Genomic DNA, 19,413 nt, shown 5'->3' with positions numbered 1-19,413 from the left:
AAATCTCGTGTAAGAATATTTGAAGGATGCAGTTTTATGAGTCAGCCAACTCATATTATACATATGCAAGCCCCTACTTAAACCATCTTAGAAATGGATTTTTAATCTAAAACTTTAGGGATTCTAGGTTAAGATACTCATGAATAAATATATATATATATATATAAACTTGATATTTAAAATGTGATTTTTCAAAAAAAAAAAAATTCTACACCATATAAACCTTGTGAGTTTTTTACGTCCACGTTGGTAATCTGGACGTTGGTGGGTCAGCGGGCTCTTGCACCCTCAGAGTCATGAAGAACTTTTACTATTATCAGTAATCAGTTAGAAAATCCCAACCCAATTTGAATAAGAAATGCTGGTTCGGCTGTCTCTCTGGTGAGGTGTTTCTTTAAATAAGAATGGTGTTTCTTTGAATTAAACTGGAAAACATACCGATCACTGCCAAATATAGAAGTTGGTAAATAGGCCTTGCCCTCATTCTGTCCAACATTCTTAACCCCCCCCCAAGTTTCAGAGGGTGGCCATGGCATGTGGATTGGCTGGGCTCTGGTTTCCGGCGGTTTAACGACGACAAAAGCTCTAGGACAATATGGCAAGCCCTACGATACCACATTTCATACCACCCTCCATTCTCAATTGCACCGAGGACAAGAACATTCTTTCTGGTATTGTTTCCCACGGGACGGCACAGCAGCTCTTCTTCCTCTTCTTCCAGGCGAGCGTCCTCCTCTCTGTCGTCCCTGTCTTGCGTTCAATCCTCAGGTTCTTTTACATACCGGAGTACTTCGCTGAGATCACGGTAAGACAAAGATTCTAGTTACTGATAACATTCTTTTTTTTCTTTTTTTCCTTTGAAATTTTAAGGCTCAGGGGTTTGTCCTTGTTTTCTTGCAAATTTTAAAATCATAATGGATGTATAATTGTTAATTTCTCATGAGATTTCACCAGCCTTTTAATTTTAAATATTTTTCTTTAGCTTTTGGTGTGTGTATTGCGGATGGTGGGTTCCCTGATGTTAAGATTTCTAGCCATTGGTAGCAGTGTTAGTAGAATGAGACCTACCACAACCAACACCAATTCAATTTTGATCAGTAATGGGACAGAATTTCAAAAAGTAAAGGTAGAAAGAAGTAATCAAAATATTTTGGACATCTTAAAAAATAAATAATTAAAGTCCCAACCATTCAACAAATTTGAAATAGTTGGTTCAAACACAATGGTTCAGCTTGCCAAAACTTATTAAAGATGAATTTTGATCTAAACCCGAGTCTTAACAAAAGGCTTTTACACATGCAGACGGGATTATTACTGGGGCCATCCGCGCTAGGCAGCATCCCATGGCTTAAGGCATTGCTGTTCTCACCCACAGGAATCACTGCACTGCAAGGCTTTGCTTGGACAGCTAGGGAGGTTTACGCCTTCATGGCGGGGCTAGAGATGGACATCTCCCTCGTAACGAGCAGCAGCTGGCACGCCCGCTCGCTTGTGCTAGTGGGGTGGTGCATCGCCTGCGGCATGATTCCTTATGTGACCGACCCCCTTCAGCTTCTTATCGCCCCCAACTCAACCCTCAGCAGTTTCCGTAGCCTTATGGTCTTCTTCATAGCCAACACAGGGTCCACAACGCAGGCACGCCATGCCACTGAGCTCAAGCTGGCAATCACCAAGGTGGGGCAACTTGGGGTTTCCACTGCCCTGTTGAACGACGTGGTGTGCCTCACGCTACTCGCTCTTGCATCACTAGAGCCGGCAGTAGCCAGGTTGCAGGCTCATGGTTTCTTCATGGAACCATTGCTGGCATTGAGCTATCCTCTGGTATGCGCCTACTTGATGGGGCCTGGCATTCACTGGATGGTGGGGCGCAACAGAAAACAGAGAATCCATATAAGCGACACTACGTTGTGCGTGGTGCTAGCAATGGTCACCTCGCTAGCGCAGCTTGCTGCACTGGTAGGCTACCCCCCAATGATGTGCAGTGTGTTGCTCGGGATGTTCATCCCCAGGAACACACGAGTGGCTCCGGCGCTCCTTGACCAATTGTATTACCCGGTTCGGTCTGTCGCATTTCCCATGTATTGTTTCCTTATAAGCCTATTGTTGAAGCCCGACGAATTGAGGCAGCCGGCTGCAGGCTTGAGCATGTTGCTCGTCGCGGGCTTGGCTATTGCAGGGAAGGTCGCAACCTCACTGAGCATGGGATTGGTGTTCAAGGCGCCGCTGCATGAGAGCCTCATGACAGCCTTCCTCTTGTCCATCAAAGGCTTCCCGGACCTGCTCCTCATCATCATCTATGACAGCACCTTGCATGTGAGTAAATTTGCAGAAGCTTTCGGAAATTCTAATCATAACCAGCATTACGCTACAAAATTGCATCTTCTCATCCCTCATCAGTTGCATGACAGGGAGTATAAAATGCTGGTTACATGTAAATAACACGCATTTTATTCATTGTAGCAGCTCAAGAATGTCATGGCTGTTGCAATTTTTCAAACCAGACTTGGGAGAAAAGCAAAAAACGTACGGCTAAGGGCTAAAAACGTAGGGCTAAGGGCTGGGCTAGGCTAGGGCTAGGGCCAATGCTGACTTGGTTCGGCTCAGCTGACCCTCTCTCTTTTCTTTTCTTTTTTGGCTCGGCATGGCCCCAACATAGCTAGGACACCCCCTTACCGACCTTTGTCATCATGTTTATTCTTTTTTGAGTGATTTACACACAGATCCAAAAAAAAAAATTTCTTTCTAAAATACAAAAAATGCTTCGTTTATAGCAGAAAATGCAAAGAAGTCAGTCACCTGCCTTTTTTTATTCTTTCCAAGATCGCCCTTCATTGTGAGGCTAGAATCCTCGGTCCAAATTTTGATTTATTATATTTTTTAGTTTTCTCATTAGTAGAGGAGCTTCAAACTTTAGTGTAATTCCCTATTAATGAAAATCTAAAAAATCATAATAAATAATAAATTAGAATTCGGTCCGAGAATAACTTCGGACGGAGACACAATTTTGAAAAAAATAAAAAAATAAGTGGATCAACTTTCTTTGTAATTTCCACGGCATTTCATATTTTAAGAAAAAAATTAAGCTCGTAAGTAAATCACTCTTCTTTTTTCTGTTCTGGCTGATCCACCTAAAACCCATTGTTCTCTTGGTGAATCTAATGAACCCATCTTAAATTGAATATTGTTAGTGTGAAGCCATGTTTTTGGATAAGAAGTTATTAAGTGATCTTGCATTCCTATTAGATCTCCTATTATATGGGATATGAATTCTTATTTTGGGGGATTAGTTAATAACCGTTTTTGGGGGAGTAGTTAATAACCTTTTTGTATTGAGAAAATAGGAGACCTTTTCAAAACCTAGAAAATAGGAATGAGATAGGAGCGCTCACGTGGATATCTTCTCTATGTTTCTCCTTATAAAAGTAGTTTTGGCAAAGAGAGAATACATATGGAAAAGTGTGATATCAACATAAAGCTTAGTTCTTGTCTTTTAGATGTGTGTTCTAGAGAGGGATCCAATTTTAGGGCTTGAGAGAGAAATTGACAAACCTTTTTATTCTCTATGCTTGTATAGTATTTTATAAATTAGTGGAAAATTTTTTTGCTGCCGTATAGACATAGGCAACTTGCCAAACCACGTAAATCCTTGTGTCATGTCTCTTTTCATTTTCTGTACCAGTTTTCTTCTTTAATATTCCTAAACATTGGTTTTTATGCTCTACAAATAATACATTTTGAAAAAACTCACTCTATCCTCTTTTTAAGAAAGCTTACCCGCTCACTGCCTCTCCAATTAAGTTCCTTGCTGAAGGATTCTTCTCTTCACGCCTTCAACAAGCCAAAAACCTTGTCTTTTAAGAGAACATAAAAATAATATTGTAAGGGCCTTAGTCAATTTCATTGCCCTTTACATTTAGAATCCTAAATCTTCAATTAGGCACACGCTTTATGTTTCCAAATTCCATCCTTGCCTTCAAAATAAGGTGTTACGAGATCCTTTGTGTTTGGTATAAGAATGTCACAATCACTTTTAGTCATTAGATGTGAAATCCAATAAATGAAAATATATCACAACATTCAATAAATGAAATGTGTCACCAACATTCGAGACATTTTGTTTTGTATTTTGTGCATAATTTTCGATATTAAAAAGAGTTTCATGGGACAATTTACAGAGAGGCTCGTGATTTTGAATTGTTTCCATTTTATCCCCATTTCTAAATTTGAAACTATCAAACCGCCTCTTTTCTTTAACCAGTTCAAAGTAAAAATCTAAACCTATTTTGTTTTTTTTGGTGAAAATGACTATTTGGAGATACAAACTACCTAATTGTCGAGCAAAGTAAAAATCTAAACATTTTTCTGTTTTTTTGGGTGAAAATGACTGTTCGGAGATACAAACTACCTAATGATCGAGCAATTTGAAAGTTGGATCTTCAAACTGCTCAAAACACAAAAAAACATGTCAAGTGAACATAAGAGGACCGAAACTTTTACAATAACCTCTCAGTTTACCTTGTGATGAATTTCCTCTCAGTTTACCTTGTGATAAATTTCCGCCAAAAAAAAAAAGAGAATAATCGATTTTTTTTTTTAAATAAAAAAAAAAAAAACTGTAGATATTCACATCCAACATTGAGAAGGTTGAGAGTCCCAGTGAACGGCCATCCAATTGATGGATGGTTTTAGTGCTCCATCGACGCTGTAGAAAATTTGCCCTTTGGAGAAGTAAGTGCACTTGTGTGATGCTCGATTTGTAACAGCATGGAGTATGTTCTGGCTTCATACAGGTTGTCAATCGTCGGAGCGCGACAATCCTAACGGTTGCCTCGTTGCTGAGCTCCTTCCTATCGGCCTTCGCCTTGTTAGCACTGAAGCAGTATGCCAGGCGTGGGATCCCCCCTTACATGCACCCCGGCATTGAGAGGCAGGGCCTCTTCGCTGAGCTTCGGGTGCTTGCATGTCTACACGGCACCACCGATGTGCCCACTGCCATCAACTACATCGAGGCATTCCGTGGCTCGAGCACCTCTGCTCCCCTCGCAGCCTACACCATGCACCTCATCGAGTACAACGATCGAATTGCCTGCCAGCTCGAGTACCGCCATGACAACAGCAACACCCCAGTTGGGGCCGACGCGGAGGAGATAGCGGCTGTGTTGGAGGCCTATGTGAAGGGTGGGGGGACTCCCCTGAACCACACCACCGCTATCTCCTTTATGTTCAACATGCACCAGGATGTGTGTACCAGTGCAGAGGATGTAAAGGCTTCTATTGTTGTGCTCCCCTTCCACATGTTTCAAAGGCTCGATGGAAAAATGCAGGTTCGAAGTTCCGCGCACAGGGCGTTTAACCGTAGGGTGCTAGAGCATGCCCCCTGCACAGTGGGGGTGCTGGCATGTAGGGGGCTCGGCGGCACCACGCTAGCCTCTGCCACAGGCAAGAGGCACCGAGTCACGGGACTCTTCTTCGGTGGACCTGATGATCGCGAGGCCCTTGCGCTGGGCGGCAGGATGGCTGAGCATCCCAACGTCAGCTTCAGGCTGGTGCGGTTCATTTGTGGGAGGCTCCATACCTCACTCACTCTCTCGGAGTGTGGAACGGCGGATGGGACCGCCCCGCCACACGAGAAGGTGGAGGCACTGGACGAGGAGTTTCTGGATGACTTTTGCCAGAGGTATGTAGAGTCGGGCCGTATGCGGTACGAGGAGAGGATGGTGAGCTCAGAAGCGGAAACAGTGGACGCCCTACGAGAGTTAGATGCATCATCTGAGTTGTTTCTGGTGGGGCAGGGGACGTCCCGATTTACAGAATTGATGATAAGTGGGTCGGAGGAGTGCCCGGAGCTCGGGCCCATTGGGGACTTATTGTCCTGTTCCGACTATTCTATCACGAGCTCGGTTTTGGTGGTAAAGCAACGGCTACCGCTCCCGCCCAAGCAAAAGGGGGGACTAATTGAGGCGTCCCTCATGACCATAGGTTATGCCTCTCTACCGAAGTCTTAGGGCAAGGGAACGGATCAAGCGATACACACAATAAGTGCTATATAAAAATACAGTTTGTATACAATGAAACCATTTATAAGCAGGTCACCATTACTTGTAATGGATAATCATTCGATGTGAAATCAACTAGCTTTGGGTGCGTTACAAAGTTCAGGAAACTTTTTTTAAAAAAAAATTTGAACTTGGTCAATAAAATAAATACAACCATCTCATTTCACATTCAACGGTCAAGATTAAGTGTGATCACTTCTTACCCAAGATAAATGGCCTCATTATATACTTTTCTATAAAAAATTGACTTAGGACAAGAATTGTCGCGTTGCACAGGAGGATGGACTTATTCATTTTCATAATCGGGAATCGGTCCGTTTGGTGGGAACCGTCTAATTCTGTGAAAGTATGTGATGATTATGTTAGACAAATCAATAATTTGAATTAGATTGAAAAAAAAAAAGGAATCAGCAATGTGGATTAGATAAACAATTTCCTCTTCATTTAATTTTTATAATTTTTTTTTAAAAAAATCTTTTGAACTTTATTTATCCCAAAAGATCACGAAATCTTAATCCAAATTGCACCATAAGGCCAATTCATAACCCAATTTTAGGTTCTAAACCACTGCTTCAAACATATAGATCTAGCGGAGAGATCAAAAGGAGAGAGATAAGAGAGTGATAGGGGGAGGATTTAAGAAATTTTCAACGGGAGAATATTAGGAAAGATAGAAATTTAACTTTCAAATTTTCCAGATTCAGGAATGTGTATTATTGTATTTATCCAGTATTTTCTTATATCTCATTATATATTTTAAGTAAATAACCTTCCGTAAATGTATCTAGGTTTATCACTCTCCAAACCTCTCTCCATCTTCACGTACCTCTCTATCTTCCTCCATAAATGATATCTTATAAATTTATCTCTTTAGATTGGTCACTTGAAAAGTGTTATATATTTTATTCATCTACGTGCCCCTCATTCTCTCTTTATCATTTTTTTTTAGAAAATGATATCTGGTAAATACATATCTTTAGAATTATCACTCCTAAAAATCTAAAATAATCTCTCTCCACGTGCCTCTTAATCTTTCACTCTCTCTTAAAAATACAAATATAAAATATGTTAAGATAAGCATTCAAATTGTGCGTACTCTCCCTTTCAAATCGTACGTACCCTGCTCTTTTGAATTTGGTTCCCTTTTCCTTTAAAGAGGGAATGTTTACCAAAAAGAAAAAGAACAGGAATGTGTGCCTCTCAATCTTTCTAGCATTAGGATTTTTTTTATTTTCACGATACGTGTTCATCCATCAACTCTGACATAATAATATAGTATATATATATATATATATATATATAAATAAAAAAGATTTCTATGTTCTCTCTACAACATAAAAGTTCTATCCTCCCCCACCATTCAAACGTCCATTTTTTATCAAGAGAGTCACTTACCATTTGATCTTAGATCCAATGTCTCAAAGTATTTTATTTTTAGTTTTTTTAATACAAATTTTCTGAATATGAAATTTGGTACGTGTCATCTTCTAATTGAAGCACACTTATAAAAAATATTAACAGTAATTTATCGATAAAAATAATAATCAAAATACCCCTTGAAACTTTCAAGGGTATTTTAATCATTTTATTTTATTGAAAATATTTTTTTTATATTTTTTTGTTAGTGCGAGCTTAAGAGAGGAATGGACGTCCGAAATTTGGTGTCAAAATAGTTCATAGAAAAATATTAAAAATAAAATAGTGTAGAGACATGACGTTGTGATTGGGGCAATCTTAACCCTCCATTAAAAAATAGAGGATTAGATAAAGGGGACGATAAAACTTTGTAGGGAAACGTAGAAAGATTTTCCTATATATATATAGAGGAAAACATTACAAAACGTCTATAGGTAAAGTTCTATAGTACTTCAGTTATGGCTTTATCATCGTTCAAAGTTTATCACACAGTCGCAGATGTCTAATAGTGTTTGAATTTTAATATTTTTTTTACAAACCATAATGATCTGAAATTTTATAGGTGTGTGCGCCTTAGTGGATGCACATGAATAAAATATATATAAAAAAAATTGAATACGTAAAATATCCCTATAAAATTTCAGGTTTAATTTCATCATTTTATTTTATGTTTTTTTTTTTTAATACTTTATTATTGGTGTGACTTGATCAACCCTTTTTTTTATAAGGAGAAATTACAAAGAAGTTGGGTCAACCCTCTTTTTTAAAAAAAATTCCAAAATTGCCCCTCAATATGATGACAGAATATGCTGTCTGAATTTTAATATTCTTTTTTAGTGTTTTCGTTAACGAAACAACTAAAAAATATTCGGTCTATGGATGTCCTTAGACCGAGGACCAATTTTGGAAAAGCAGATTTACCAACTTTCTTTGTAATTTCTACCTAGAATATTTTGTATTTTAGAAAAAAATTTAGAGTCCATATATAAATCACTCAATTACCAGATAACCAAAAATTCTAAAATTTGGGAATTGGTTACCTTATTTCTAAAAACAAAAATTCTAAGATAGTACAAACGATCCCCCAATTCCCAAATTTTTAGAAAATCTATTTCTTAGAAAAAATTTATTCTATAATTTAGTTTTAAAAAGCGGCATTCAAATCGGAATCCCCTGGCTCACGTCATAGATCTAAGATAAAAAAGACGATCCCCCAAGTCCCAAATTTTAGAATTTTTATTTCTTAGAAAAAATTTATTGTATAATTTAGTTTGAAAAATCGGCACTTAAATCGCTGCTATATATTGGGGGAGGGACTTAAGAAAGCCCAAAGATATTCCACGGATTTGACCGGGTAAGTAAGAGGATATATTGGGGGAGGGACAAAAGAAATCCCAAAGATATTCCACGGATTTGACCCGGTAAGTAGGAGGAGGGAGTGGAGAATGAATTTGACCCGGTACGTAGGAGGAAGGAGTGGAGTCATTCTCCATTCCTGGCGCAAAAACATCGCTCACGCGTCCACCACTTTTAACATAAAAACCAGAAACTCAGGAGTAAAACGCCTTTTACGCGACGGGCGGAGCCACCACCCTCCTCCTCTGCACCACCCGAAGCAAGTAAGCTAGACTCCACCTCTATGGCGAACACGACCCCGGCGCCGCCCATTAGCAGCGTCATCAAGTCATATCGACCGCAGAACTACTCATGTTTTCTCTACCGGGATGACGTCCCCAAAAGGATGATGATCCTTGGCCTTCAGACCTCCATTATGATCACCATCATTTGGTTGCTCCGCCCCGTTTTCCGACGCCTTCGCATGCCTCAGTCCATGGCCGAAGTCTTCGTGAGTATCCTTTTGTAAATTAAATCTGAAGCTGTGTAAAATTCGCATGTCTCAATGACCGAAGTCTTCGTGAGTATCCTTCGTGAAATAAATTTGAATCAATCATGGATTCCTTCGTGGATTAGATTTGAATCAATCATGGAGTCCAGTGGATACTGATGCTTGGTGCCACTAAACTATTATCTTCTTAGAGAGAGCGAGAGAGTTGGGTCATGGGTAACTAGAAAGCTAGAAAGCTAGGTGTGGGGTTTTAATTTTTGAATAAATCTTGCAAAATCGTGTAGTTAAAAGTATGTTTCACAAGATTTTTGGATTGCAATACTCCTACATCCAAACAAACATATAATCATTTTTAATGGTTGTTTGGATCCCAAGGTATCCTTTGGCAACTTTTTGGATACATAATCATGTTTTATATAACCAAAAAAGAGAGGCCGGGTATATGAAACCAAAAAAATTGAGATATCCAAACCGTTATTTCGTAGAAGCATAAAAGAGAGAAAACTTGTGACAATACTATTTTTGTACACCAAAGCTGCCCATTTTATTAAATATAATTAATTATGTCAAAATATCCACACAAATTAGAGAGAGAAACCGAATTTTAAGTTTTAAAGAGGGAAAGTATCTTAAAATTTTAAGGAAAAATTACAAAAACTTCATTTTGGGAAAAAAGTGACAGAAAAAATTAGGTTGGGATAAGTTGCATGGAAAATGTACTCATAGGGGGTTCTTGTAATTTTCACTAATTTTACAAAGAGAAGCTATATGAAATTTTAGAGCGAGAAACTAAAAATAAAATAAAATAAAATAATAATAAAAATATTTTTAATAATAATTAGAGACAGAAACTATCACAAAATTTTTTTAGTGAGAAATTATATCAAATTTCAAGTTTTAAAGAGAGGTATCTTAAAATTTTAGAGAGAGAAATTTCTTATAAAAAATTAGAGAGATAACCTTTTTCAAAAAATTTAAAGAGAGAAATTATATCAAATTATAAATTTTAGACGAATAAAGTTCTTAAAATTTAGAGAGATAAAATATATCAAATTATAGATAGAGAAACTACCTGAATTTTTTTATAGAGAAACTAATTTTAAAAAGAAGAACTATATCAAATTTGAATTTTTAGAGAGAAAGTATCTTAAAACTTTAAAGAGAGCAACTAATCAAATTTTAGAGAGGGAAATTATTTGAAAATTTTTAAAGAGAGAAACCACCTCAAAAATTTTAGAGAGAGAAAGTATCTCAAATTTTAAATTTTAGATAGAGAAAGTTTCTCAAAATTTAAGAGAGAGAAACTATATCAAGAGAGATAAACTATATGAAATTTTTAGAGAGAGAAACTATTTTAAAATTTTAGATAGGAAAATTATCCCAAATTTCAACTTTTAGAGAAAAAACAAATCTTAAAATTTTAGAGGGAGAAACTATATCAAATTTTAGAGAGAAAAATTATCTGAAATTTTTTAGAGAGAAAAACTATCTCAAATTTCAATTTTTAAAGAGAAAAAATTGTAAAATTTTATAAAGTGAAACTATATCAAATTTTAGATAGAGAAACTACCTAAAATTTCATAGAGAAAAATATCTGAAAGTTTTTAGCGAGAGAAACTCTAAAAATTTCAAGTTTTAGAAAGAGAAAGTATCTTAAAATTTTAGAGATATAAACTACATCAAATTTTAGAGAGAGACTGTCTAAAAATTTCAAGTTTTAGAAAGAGAAAGTATCTTAAAATTTTACAGATATAAACTATATCAAATTTTAGAGAGAGACTATCTAAAAAAAATTAAGAAGAGAAATTATCTCAAAAATTTTAGAGAGATAAACTATCTTAAATTTCTATTTCTAGAGAGATAAGTTTTTTAAAATTTTAGAAATAGAAAATAGCTAAATTTTTAGGGAGAAACTATCTCAAAATTTTTAAAGGGAAATTATCTCAAATTTTAAGCTTAAGAGAGATAGAGTATCTTAAAATTATAGAGGGAGAAACTATCTAATTTTTTTTAGAGAGTAACTATCTTAAACATTTTAGAGAGAGACACTATCTCAACTTTTAAGTTTTAGAGAGAGAAACTACATCAAAACCTAGAGAGAGAAACAACTTAAAACGTTTTAGAGAGAGAACTATCTCAAAATTTTTAGAGAGAAATTATATCAAATTTCAAGTTTTAAAGAGAAAGTATCTTACAACTTTAGAGAGTGAAATTATTTCAAGATTTAGAGAGAGAAATTACCAAAAAAAACAGAAAAATTAGAGAGAAAAACTATCTCAAAAAATTTAGAAAAACGTTCTCAAAATTTAAGTTTTAGAGAGGAAAAGTATCTTAAAGTTTACTGAGTCAAAATATATCAAATTTTAGAAATAGAAACTACTTGAAAAACTTTGAGATAGAAACTATCTCCAAATTTTTAGAGAGAGAAATTTTCAACTATATAAATTTCAAATTCTGGAGAGAGAAACTTTTTCCAAATATTTGGAGAGAAAACTATATCGAATTTAAAGTTTAGATAGTTTTCCCTTTAAAAATGTTGGGATAGTTTCTGTTTCAACCATATGAAATTTCAAATTCTGGAGAGAGAAACTTTATCATGGAGAGAAAACTATATCAAATTTAAAGTTTTAGACAGTTTTCCCTCCTAAAATGTTCGGATAGTTTCTATTTCTAAATTTTTTTTTTAAGTAGTTTGTCTCTCTAAAAATTTTTAAGTAGTTTCTCACTTTAAAATTTTGTATAGTTTCTCTCTCTATAATTTTGGTAAAAAAATTTATAACGGGAAATTTTTTTATATATATTGTTGCATGTACCAAATATGTGTAACGTAATTTTCACATAAAAATATTTTGCATGAAAATGTTTCGTACGTACCAAAATGTGTCCTAACTAGTGTAAACCCAAGTTAGGCGGATAGATGATCCTATGTTTAGATAAAAATATTTTGCACGAAAATATTTTATACCTGCCAAATGTGTCCTAAATAGTGTAAACCTAAATTAAGCAAGCACATAGAATACCCATTTTCAAATGGAAACATTTTGCACGATAACGTTTCATACCGTCTTAAATAATGTAAACCCAAGTTAAACAAATAGATGACCAAACGAGGGCTTTGCATAACCTAGGCGCTTAACCAGGTTTTGTTTACCCTAGGATCGAAACGAGTAAAATGTGTGTGAAGGGCCTGAATTTCGAATTTTTCCGGCGTGTTTAGGGAGGGATCGTTATGGGGCCTACTCTTTTCGGCAGCATAGGTTGGCTCAAGGCGGAATTGTTTCCGAATACAAGCCTCGGCGTGCTGAACATGGTCTCCATCACGGGACGCCAGCTCTTTTGCTTCCTCGTTGGGCTCGAGCTAGACCCGGGCATTATCCTGCGCGCAAAAGGCCAGGCATCAGTGATCGCGCTCGCTGGGATATTCGTCTCGGGCTCGGCGGGATTACTCGCCACCAGGTTCTTGCACCCCCTTATCCGTCCGAACGTAACAGCACGCGAGTTTCGAGCCATCATACCCCTCTTCATGGCCAATGGGGGATCCACGGTGCTCTACCGCCTCGCCACCGAGATCAAGCTCGGAACCTCCGAGGTGGGCCAGCTCGCGCTCTCCGCTTCTGTCTTCACCGATGTGTTGTGCCTCTCAACCCTCACCTTCCTCACCTCAGAGTCAATGAATGACGGCCGGATCGGCGACACCATCACATCCGTGTTCATCGGTCTCATCATCGCGCTCATGCTTCTGTTCGCGGTGGGACCATCAATGCTGCTTTGGGCGAAGGCGGGTGAGCCCGAGCGAGCGCGCATGAGCGACTGTCACCTATGCATCATCATCTGTCTCGCAATTGGTTCAGCAGCATTGGGCGAGTTTCTCGGCTACGACGGCATGGTGAGCGCGTTCTTGTTCGGCGTGCTGTTCCCGAGGCAGAGGGGCATCGCTTTGACGGTGGCCGATAGGCTCTATTACCCAGTGCGAGTGGGAATCTTGCCGACATATTTCGGCTTCATCGGGCAGTACTCGAACTTGAGGTTGGTGTGGGACGGGGGGGCGATAGTGGCGGTGGTGGTGATGGTGGTGATGGGGATTGTGAGTAAGCTGATCGCGGTGGTGGCGGCAGCGACGGCATACAAGATACCTTTGCATGAGGCGCTGGTGCTCGGATTCTTCCTCAACACCAGGGGCGTCGCCGACGTCATCCTCTTCAACGTCTGCTCCAGCCGAGGGGTAAACCACATCATACATTTCACTTCAATACAGTTTGGGGCGGAGAGTACAATCCTATCTTATCTAGGTACACCATAGGGATTACCCACCTTCTCTTTGGAGCAGCTAACCTCGGATACCCGAGAGAGAGTGATTCACGTACCAACCTTGAATTTTTTTCTAAAACACCAAGTTCGGTCAACCTATTTGGTTTTTTCTTTTTTTTTTTTTGTTTTTTCACAAAACTGTCCCATGATATGAGGACAAACGAATTTGAAAAAAAAAATTTAGTTTTGCATTAGTATTAGTAGGGCACTCCCATACGAACAAAAATCTTTTTGAAAAAATAAAACTTGGATTCAAGATTCTGTCTTTAGACTGAAGAGTAATTTTGAATAAATAAATAAATAAAGAAGTTGAACGGCCTTTTATGTAATTTCTGTATATAAACAGAGCATTTCGTATTTTTGAAAAACATTGAAGGTCCGTATGTAAATCACTCTTTTGATCCAAATAATACTCTTAACCAGTGTTTTAAAGCTTACCTCAGCTAGGGTCTAGCCCTTGGCAAGGCGAGTAACTAGGACAAGCCAGAATGCAGTCGAGAGTCATATACAACCCAAGAATATGTTAGAAAAGCAAAAGAAATAGTAAAAAACTAAAAAAAAATATTAAAAATCAAAAGCAGTAAGGATTACAACTTGATTTGTACCATCAATATTTCAGAAAAAAAAACAAAAAATAACCAATAAGAAAGTTCCAAAATTATATTATAAACCATTGAAATCATCTAAAAGCATAATTCTAAATAATATAATGGTATTTTACATATTTTTTAACATTTCTTATAATAATGGTATTTTCCATATTTTTTTAAAAGCATAATTCGAAGGGTTTTTTTGTTGCGCTGCTAGTTGGGCACCCCAACTTGCATAATAAACAAGCTAGACTTGGCCGATTCTAAGTAAAGTAAGGCTGAGTTACTCCGCCAATTCTAAGTAAACTTAGCCAAGTCTTGAAACACAGCCATGAACAAAAGTTCCCGAATTTAGGTTAGCAGGCACATATTAAAGCCCGCATACAAAAAATGGATAAGCAATGCAGAAAACCGCCCCAGTACCAAGAGCTAATTGTGTTACCAGTATGACGACATTACGGCAAGCATCATTTTAATAAGCGAATGGTAACTCCCAGGCTGCCACCAGACCTTTATCCCCGTACGGGCCAGGTCAGGCAAAAAACAATGGAAATTATAAAAAAAGTCGATGAACTTATTTTTTTTATTTTTTTAAAAATTATTTATCAAACCGAATTTTAATTTTAATTTTTTAATTTTTTCATTAGTAAGGCACTACACTAAGCTTGAAGCACTGTCCTACTAATGAAAATTAATAATAATAATATAAAATTCAGATCGAATATTCCATCTTCAGATTAAATGGTAATTTTGAAAAAAAAAAAAAAAAAAGGTTGACCGGCTTTCTATGTAATTTCCTTATAAACAAAGCATATTATATTGATTTGTATATAAATCACTAAAAAACAAATGTAAAAAAAAAAAAAAGGAGGGCTAGCACTCGCCTAACCCAGCCCTATAGCTATAGTTTGTAACCCAAGCCCTACTGTTTTTTTTGGGGTGGGCCATGCAGGCCATTGCCAGCCAGCCAGCCCTAGTGTTTAGTTGTCTGTTGTCCACTTTTCAATGGCAGGGGTGGCATGAAAGTAAATGTAGGAAAGTTGAGTGTGTAATGTCTCTTTTTACTGGCTAACACCAAAGCACTCTCCATAGATGTTCAACCTACGGTCCTACGCAATCTTCATCGTGGCAGCGGTGTCCATTTCGGGAATTACGGGTCCGGCGGTGGTACTCATCATGCGACAGGTGAGGCGGCGGATGCCTGCATATCTGCACCCAGGCATGGAGCGGCAGAGCCCCGATGCCCTGCTACGCATCCTCTCCTGCATTCATGGCCCGGCCGATGTCCCTGTCACACTCAACCTCGTTGAGGCATGCCGGGTTGCCCAGCCCGAGATTGCACCCCTCTCTGTCTCTACTGTACACCTCCTTGAGTACACCGAGCGCTCCGCCTCCCCCCTCATGTACCGCCGCGACACCAGGGCCACATTCATCTCATACGATGCTGAGGCCATCTCCGAGGTGTTGCGTGCGTACCGTCTCTCGAATGGGATCCCCATCCGCCTCACCACCGCCGTCTCGTACTACTTCAACATGCACGAGGACATCTGCATCACTGCAACAGACATGCGCACCTCGCTCATCATCTTGCCCTTCCACAAGTTCCAAAGGGTCGACGGAAAGATGGACATTCGCAACCATGCCCTCCAAAAGGTGAACCGGCAGACACAGGATCACGCGCCATGCTCAGTCGGAATCCTAGTAAACCGAGGACTCGGAGGGGCCACGTTCAAGACTGCAACCAATGTCCGGATGACCGTGGCTGTGCTGTTTTTTGGCGGCTCGGATGACCGCGAAGCCATGGCTTTCGGCATGAGGATGGCTTTAAACCCGAGCATCAATTTCACAATCATACGCTTTGTGCCCTGCGACAAATACGAGAAAGCAATTGATATTGAAGACGAGGATGACAGTGGATACGACATCGAGATGGAGTTAGATGAGGCGTTCATCAGTGAATGTCGTAAAAGATATGTGAAATCAAAGACAGTAGCTTATGACGAGAGGTCACTGCGCACAGGTGAGGAAGTAGTGACAGCACTGCGAGAGATCGCAGTGAGCTACTCATTATTCATTGTGGGTCGAGGAGGGCCGGGGGCATCACGCCTCACAGCAGGGCTCATAGGCTGGGAGGATTGCCCTGAACTAGGGCCGGTGGGTGACTTGCTCTCTTCCTCCGAATTCTCCATTACTTGCTCAGTTCTGATTATCAACAAGGCTCGGTCACTGTCTTCTGCAATTAGAGTCAGCTCTAGAGGAAGAGAAGTAAACAATTTCTAGAGAAGTCACCATTACAGGATTCATTTATTCTTGTTTCTTGGAGAATGTAAGGGCAAGTTTCCATGAGGCGCCTCTTTCATGGGAATTGTGAATGAGGCGCCTCTTTCATGGGAATTGTGAAGGTGAGAGACTCCTTTCATGGAGACCGTACAAAAGCGACTTGGCTCTCTCACCAGCTTGGGTTTTTGTATTGATTCCATACCCACTGTTTGTAAATTACGAAAAAGAGTGATTTACGTATGGACTTGAAATTTTTACCTAAAACATGAAATGATGTTATTATAGGTAAATATTAAGAGGAAGGTCGGCAAACATGCATTTTTGTATTTTTTTCAAAATTGCCTCTCGATTCGATCTGGGTCAAAACTAATGAAGAAAAAAATAAAACAAGAACAAGAAAAGAAAAATGGCCAGGCCGAAACGAGATAGTACTAGCCCTAGCCCAGCCCTAGGGCCACAGTTCGTGGCCCAAGCCAGACTTTTTTAGGGCCTCGCCGGTTTTGATGGTTTCTTCTCTGTTGAATAACAGGTTCAGATGGTTTCATCACCGTTAAATAAGATCATTGAAAGGATGACAATGGGAAACAGTTTTGATGAAAGGATAAAACGTGCAGAACGGTTTTCTTTGTTTTTTGGGTGAGTAAACATCGTTGAGGTTAACCACGTCCAATTCACATGATATAATCTACGCGAGGGAGACCAAATTTACATGATATAATGTACACGACAGAGACCAAAACGTCCATGATAGTTATTACTCGTATGATCTAGACGAGAGAGACCAAAACTCATATGATGTATCATCTGCACCAGTAAAAGCAAAATCTTTTAGACTTTCCTCGCCAGTGGATCAAGCCATCTTTCAAAAGAAAACCATGGGCTCGGCAATAGCCAATGCTTTGTCACACCCAAATAACTTCTTGACAATAGCCAATGCGAACTCCATGGATGTCCCAGGACCTCTACTCGTGATTAGGTTTCCATCCACCACTACTCTATTCACAACTGCACTTTGATCAGTGAGCTTATCGCACAAGGCTGGATATGCGGTGGCCTTCTTCCCCTGTTGAAGACCATAATATAAATTCAGTCATCTTCAAAAATGGAAGCAAAGCGCTCAGATGAAATTTGGGATAAGATTGATAGTTGCACACCCCCCACAGAGAGAACTGGTACTATTTTTACTGAGTCCACAGGCAAACGCACACACACGTACCCACAGTTTTCTTATTAAAAACTAGTTCATATCCTCATACCTTGAGTAAACCATGAGCCTCTAAGACTAATGCAGGTGACGCACATATTGCCCCATATGGTTTATTTGATTCTACCTGCTTCTTTAGTAGGTTTATCAGCATATCAGAATTTGCAAATGCTTGTGCTCCTACAAGTCCCCCCTGACAATTGTACACGAAGATAAACATTTAGCACTAAGACCCCAAAATTAGAATGCATTAATCCACTCAATGGCTCACTTGCAGAATCTCTCAATTGTCAAGAAGTATTTGTTGATCTCTGTGTACTTACAGGTAAGACAATTAGATCAAAGGGTAACTTAGCAGCCTCCTCAAGAAGCATATCGGCCACTAATTTCACCTTTCTAGAAGCCACGATTTCCAACTTATCTTCCACAGATGCAACAACCACGCTAGCACCAGCTCTCCGCAGGATATCAATGATCATGACAGCTTCCATCTCTTCTGACCCATTTGCAATTGGTACAAGAATCTGCACAGAAGAGAAGTATCATTTTTAAAACCAACACCCCATGCCTTCCCATACAACAAAAGTCCACATGAAAAGCCCTTTCACAGCTCATTTGATCAAGTAAAACGAGCTTTAGGAAGCTATGGACTCAAACTGGGCCCAATCATGTGAGCATGAAAAACTATGCTTGAATAATAAGAAAAGGAAAGGTTTCTATGCTTCCCCTACAGCATAAAATATATAGCCGTCCAATTAGATAAAGTGAGCCACTAACCATTTACTTTAGATCCGACGGCATAGGAGTATTTTATTTTTATTTTATTTTTTACGAACTATATGAATATGAAATTTGGTATGTGCCATCACCTCAATAGGGTGCACCTAAATAAAATATTTAAATTTTTTTTTGATAAAATACAATGACCAAACTACCCCTGAAACTTTTAGGGGAATTTTAGTCATTTTATTTTATTGGGAATATTTGTTTTACAGTTTTTATAGGTGCGAGATCAAGAGAGGATTGGAGGCCCAAATTTTGCTGTCAAAATGTTTAGTATAAAAAATATTAAAAATAAAATAGTATAGAGGGTGATATTGTGATCGAGGCCATCTAAGCCGTCCATTTAGAATGCACGGTTGGATAAGGGGAAGTATAGAAGTTTTATGCTGTAGGGGAAGCATAGAAAGTGTGCCCAATAAAAGATAGGGCATGGATTTTATCCACGAAGGTCAGAAAGATGTTGACCTTAAGCAGAAAACATGCTGGGTACATGCATTTTCTAAATCAAACGGTACAAGACATTTTGGTTATCATGACAAAGCGATAGAATTCGAAATGAATACATTCGAAAGAACTTAGGTGTGGCAACAATAGACGATCAAATGAGAGAAAGTAGATTTTGATGGGTTGGCCAAGTGTAGAGCAAACCCAGTACAGCAATTGTTAGGAGGTTTTTGTTTCTTGGTCGTTGTAATTTGATTCATTTGGGGGATTGTTTAACATGAATTCCATTTTGATTTTTGTTTCTCAGGGTTCATGGATGGTTATATTTTGGCTTGTTTCCCACCGCAACTTCAATTACAGCGACCAAGATCAGGATGCCAGATTACCTCCCAATAACACGAAATGTATTGCAAAGTAAAACCACCTGATACAGTTGCTAAACAATTCTCATAGAGGCACATCCTAAGAAGCCAGGGAGTTCAACAC

The 19,413-nt window shown here is 38.6% G+C and overlaps 3 protein-coding genes across 8 annotated transcripts in view; 2 read left to right on the top strand and 1 right to left on the bottom strand.

The window, feature by feature from the left end:
- The first annotated feature begins 282 nt into the window (after positions 1-282).
- LOC18442156 (cation/H(+) antiporter 18) lies at positions 283-6,150 on the top strand. Its single transcript, XM_006852380.4, has 3 exons — positions 283-805; positions 1,303-2,313; positions 4,791-6,150. The coding sequence occupies exons 1-3, from the start codon at positions 596-598 to the stop codon at positions 6,003-6,005; spliced, it is 2,436 nt and encodes an 811-aa protein (XP_006852442.3). The 5' UTR covers positions 283-595; the 3' UTR covers positions 6,006-6,150.
- A 2,863-nt stretch (positions 6,151-9,013) lies between these two features.
- On the top strand, positions 9,014-16,786 carry LOC18442415 (cation/H(+) antiporter 15). 2 transcript variants are annotated; one of them, XM_020672257.2, is made up of 3 exons: positions 9,014-9,318; positions 12,536-13,540; positions 15,309-16,786. In XM_020672257.2, the coding sequence occupies exons 1-3, from the start codon at positions 9,112-9,114 to the stop codon at positions 16,494-16,496; spliced, it is 2,400 nt and encodes a 799-aa protein (XP_020527916.1). In that variant the 5' UTR covers positions 9,014-9,111; the 3' UTR covers positions 16,497-16,786. The 2 variants fall into 2 exon arrangements, with proteins under 2 accessions (XP_020527916.1, XP_088722857.1); XM_088866731.1 differs by having other exon boundaries at positions 9,027-9,318; positions 12,536-13,607.
- A 298-nt stretch (positions 16,787-17,084) lies between these two features.
- Positions 17,085-19,413, bottom strand: part of LOC18442151 (protein DJ-1 homolog B) — a 32,720-nt gene continuing 30,391 nt past the window's right edge. For all 5 annotated transcript variants that reach the window (XR_016055576.1, XM_088866743.1, XM_011627964.3 and 2 more), the window contains 3 exons: positions 18,024-18,224; positions 17,753-17,893; positions 17,085-17,559 (listed from right to left, as the gene is read on the bottom strand). Coding sequence is in view for 4 of the 5 variants with exons in the window: in XM_088866743.1 (XP_088722869.1) it covers positions 17,359-17,559; positions 17,753-17,893; positions 18,024-18,224 (543 nt within the window). In the remaining variant the exon portion in view is untranslated. The remainder of the gene's footprint in view (positions 17,560-17,752; positions 17,894-18,023; positions 18,225-19,413) is intronic.

The sequence above is a fragment of the Amborella trichopoda genome, chromosome 1 (genome assembly GCF_054954075.1).
Source record: "Amborella trichopoda isolate Santa Cruz 75 chromosome 1, AtrichopodaSantaCruz75HAP2 v2.0, whole genome shotgun sequence".
NCBI classification, from domain to species: Eukaryota; Viridiplantae; Streptophyta; class Magnoliopsida; order Amborellales; family Amborellaceae; genus Amborella; species Amborella trichopoda.
This window is presented reverse-complemented; position numbering and strand designations above follow the sequence as displayed.

Bases quoted from the DNA above. Each gene is read 5' to 3' on its own strand.
- LOC18442156 (XM_006852380.4), top strand. From the start codon at position 596: ATGGCAAGCCCTACGATACCACATTTCATACCACCCTCCATTCTCAAT. The intron at 806-1,302 runs GTAAGACAAAGA...TTACACATGCAG, and splicing joins AGTACTTCGCTGAGATCACG to ACGGGATTATTACTGGGGCC. The intron at 2,314-4,790 runs GTGAGTAAATTT...GGCTTCATACAG, and splicing joins TCTATGACAGCACCTTGCAT to GTTGTCAATCGTCGGAGCGC.
- LOC18442415 (XM_020672257.2), top strand. From the start codon at position 9,112: ATGGCGAACACGACCCCGGCGCCGCCCATTAGCAGCGTCATCAAGTCA. The intron at 9,319-12,535 runs GTGAGTATCCTT...CGGCGTGTTTAG, and splicing joins AGTCCATGGCCGAAGTCTTC to GGAGGGATCGTTATGGGGCC. The intron at 13,541-15,308 runs GTAAACCACATC...CACTCTCCATAG, and splicing joins ACGTCTGCTCCAGCCGAGGG to ATGTTCAACCTACGGTCCTA.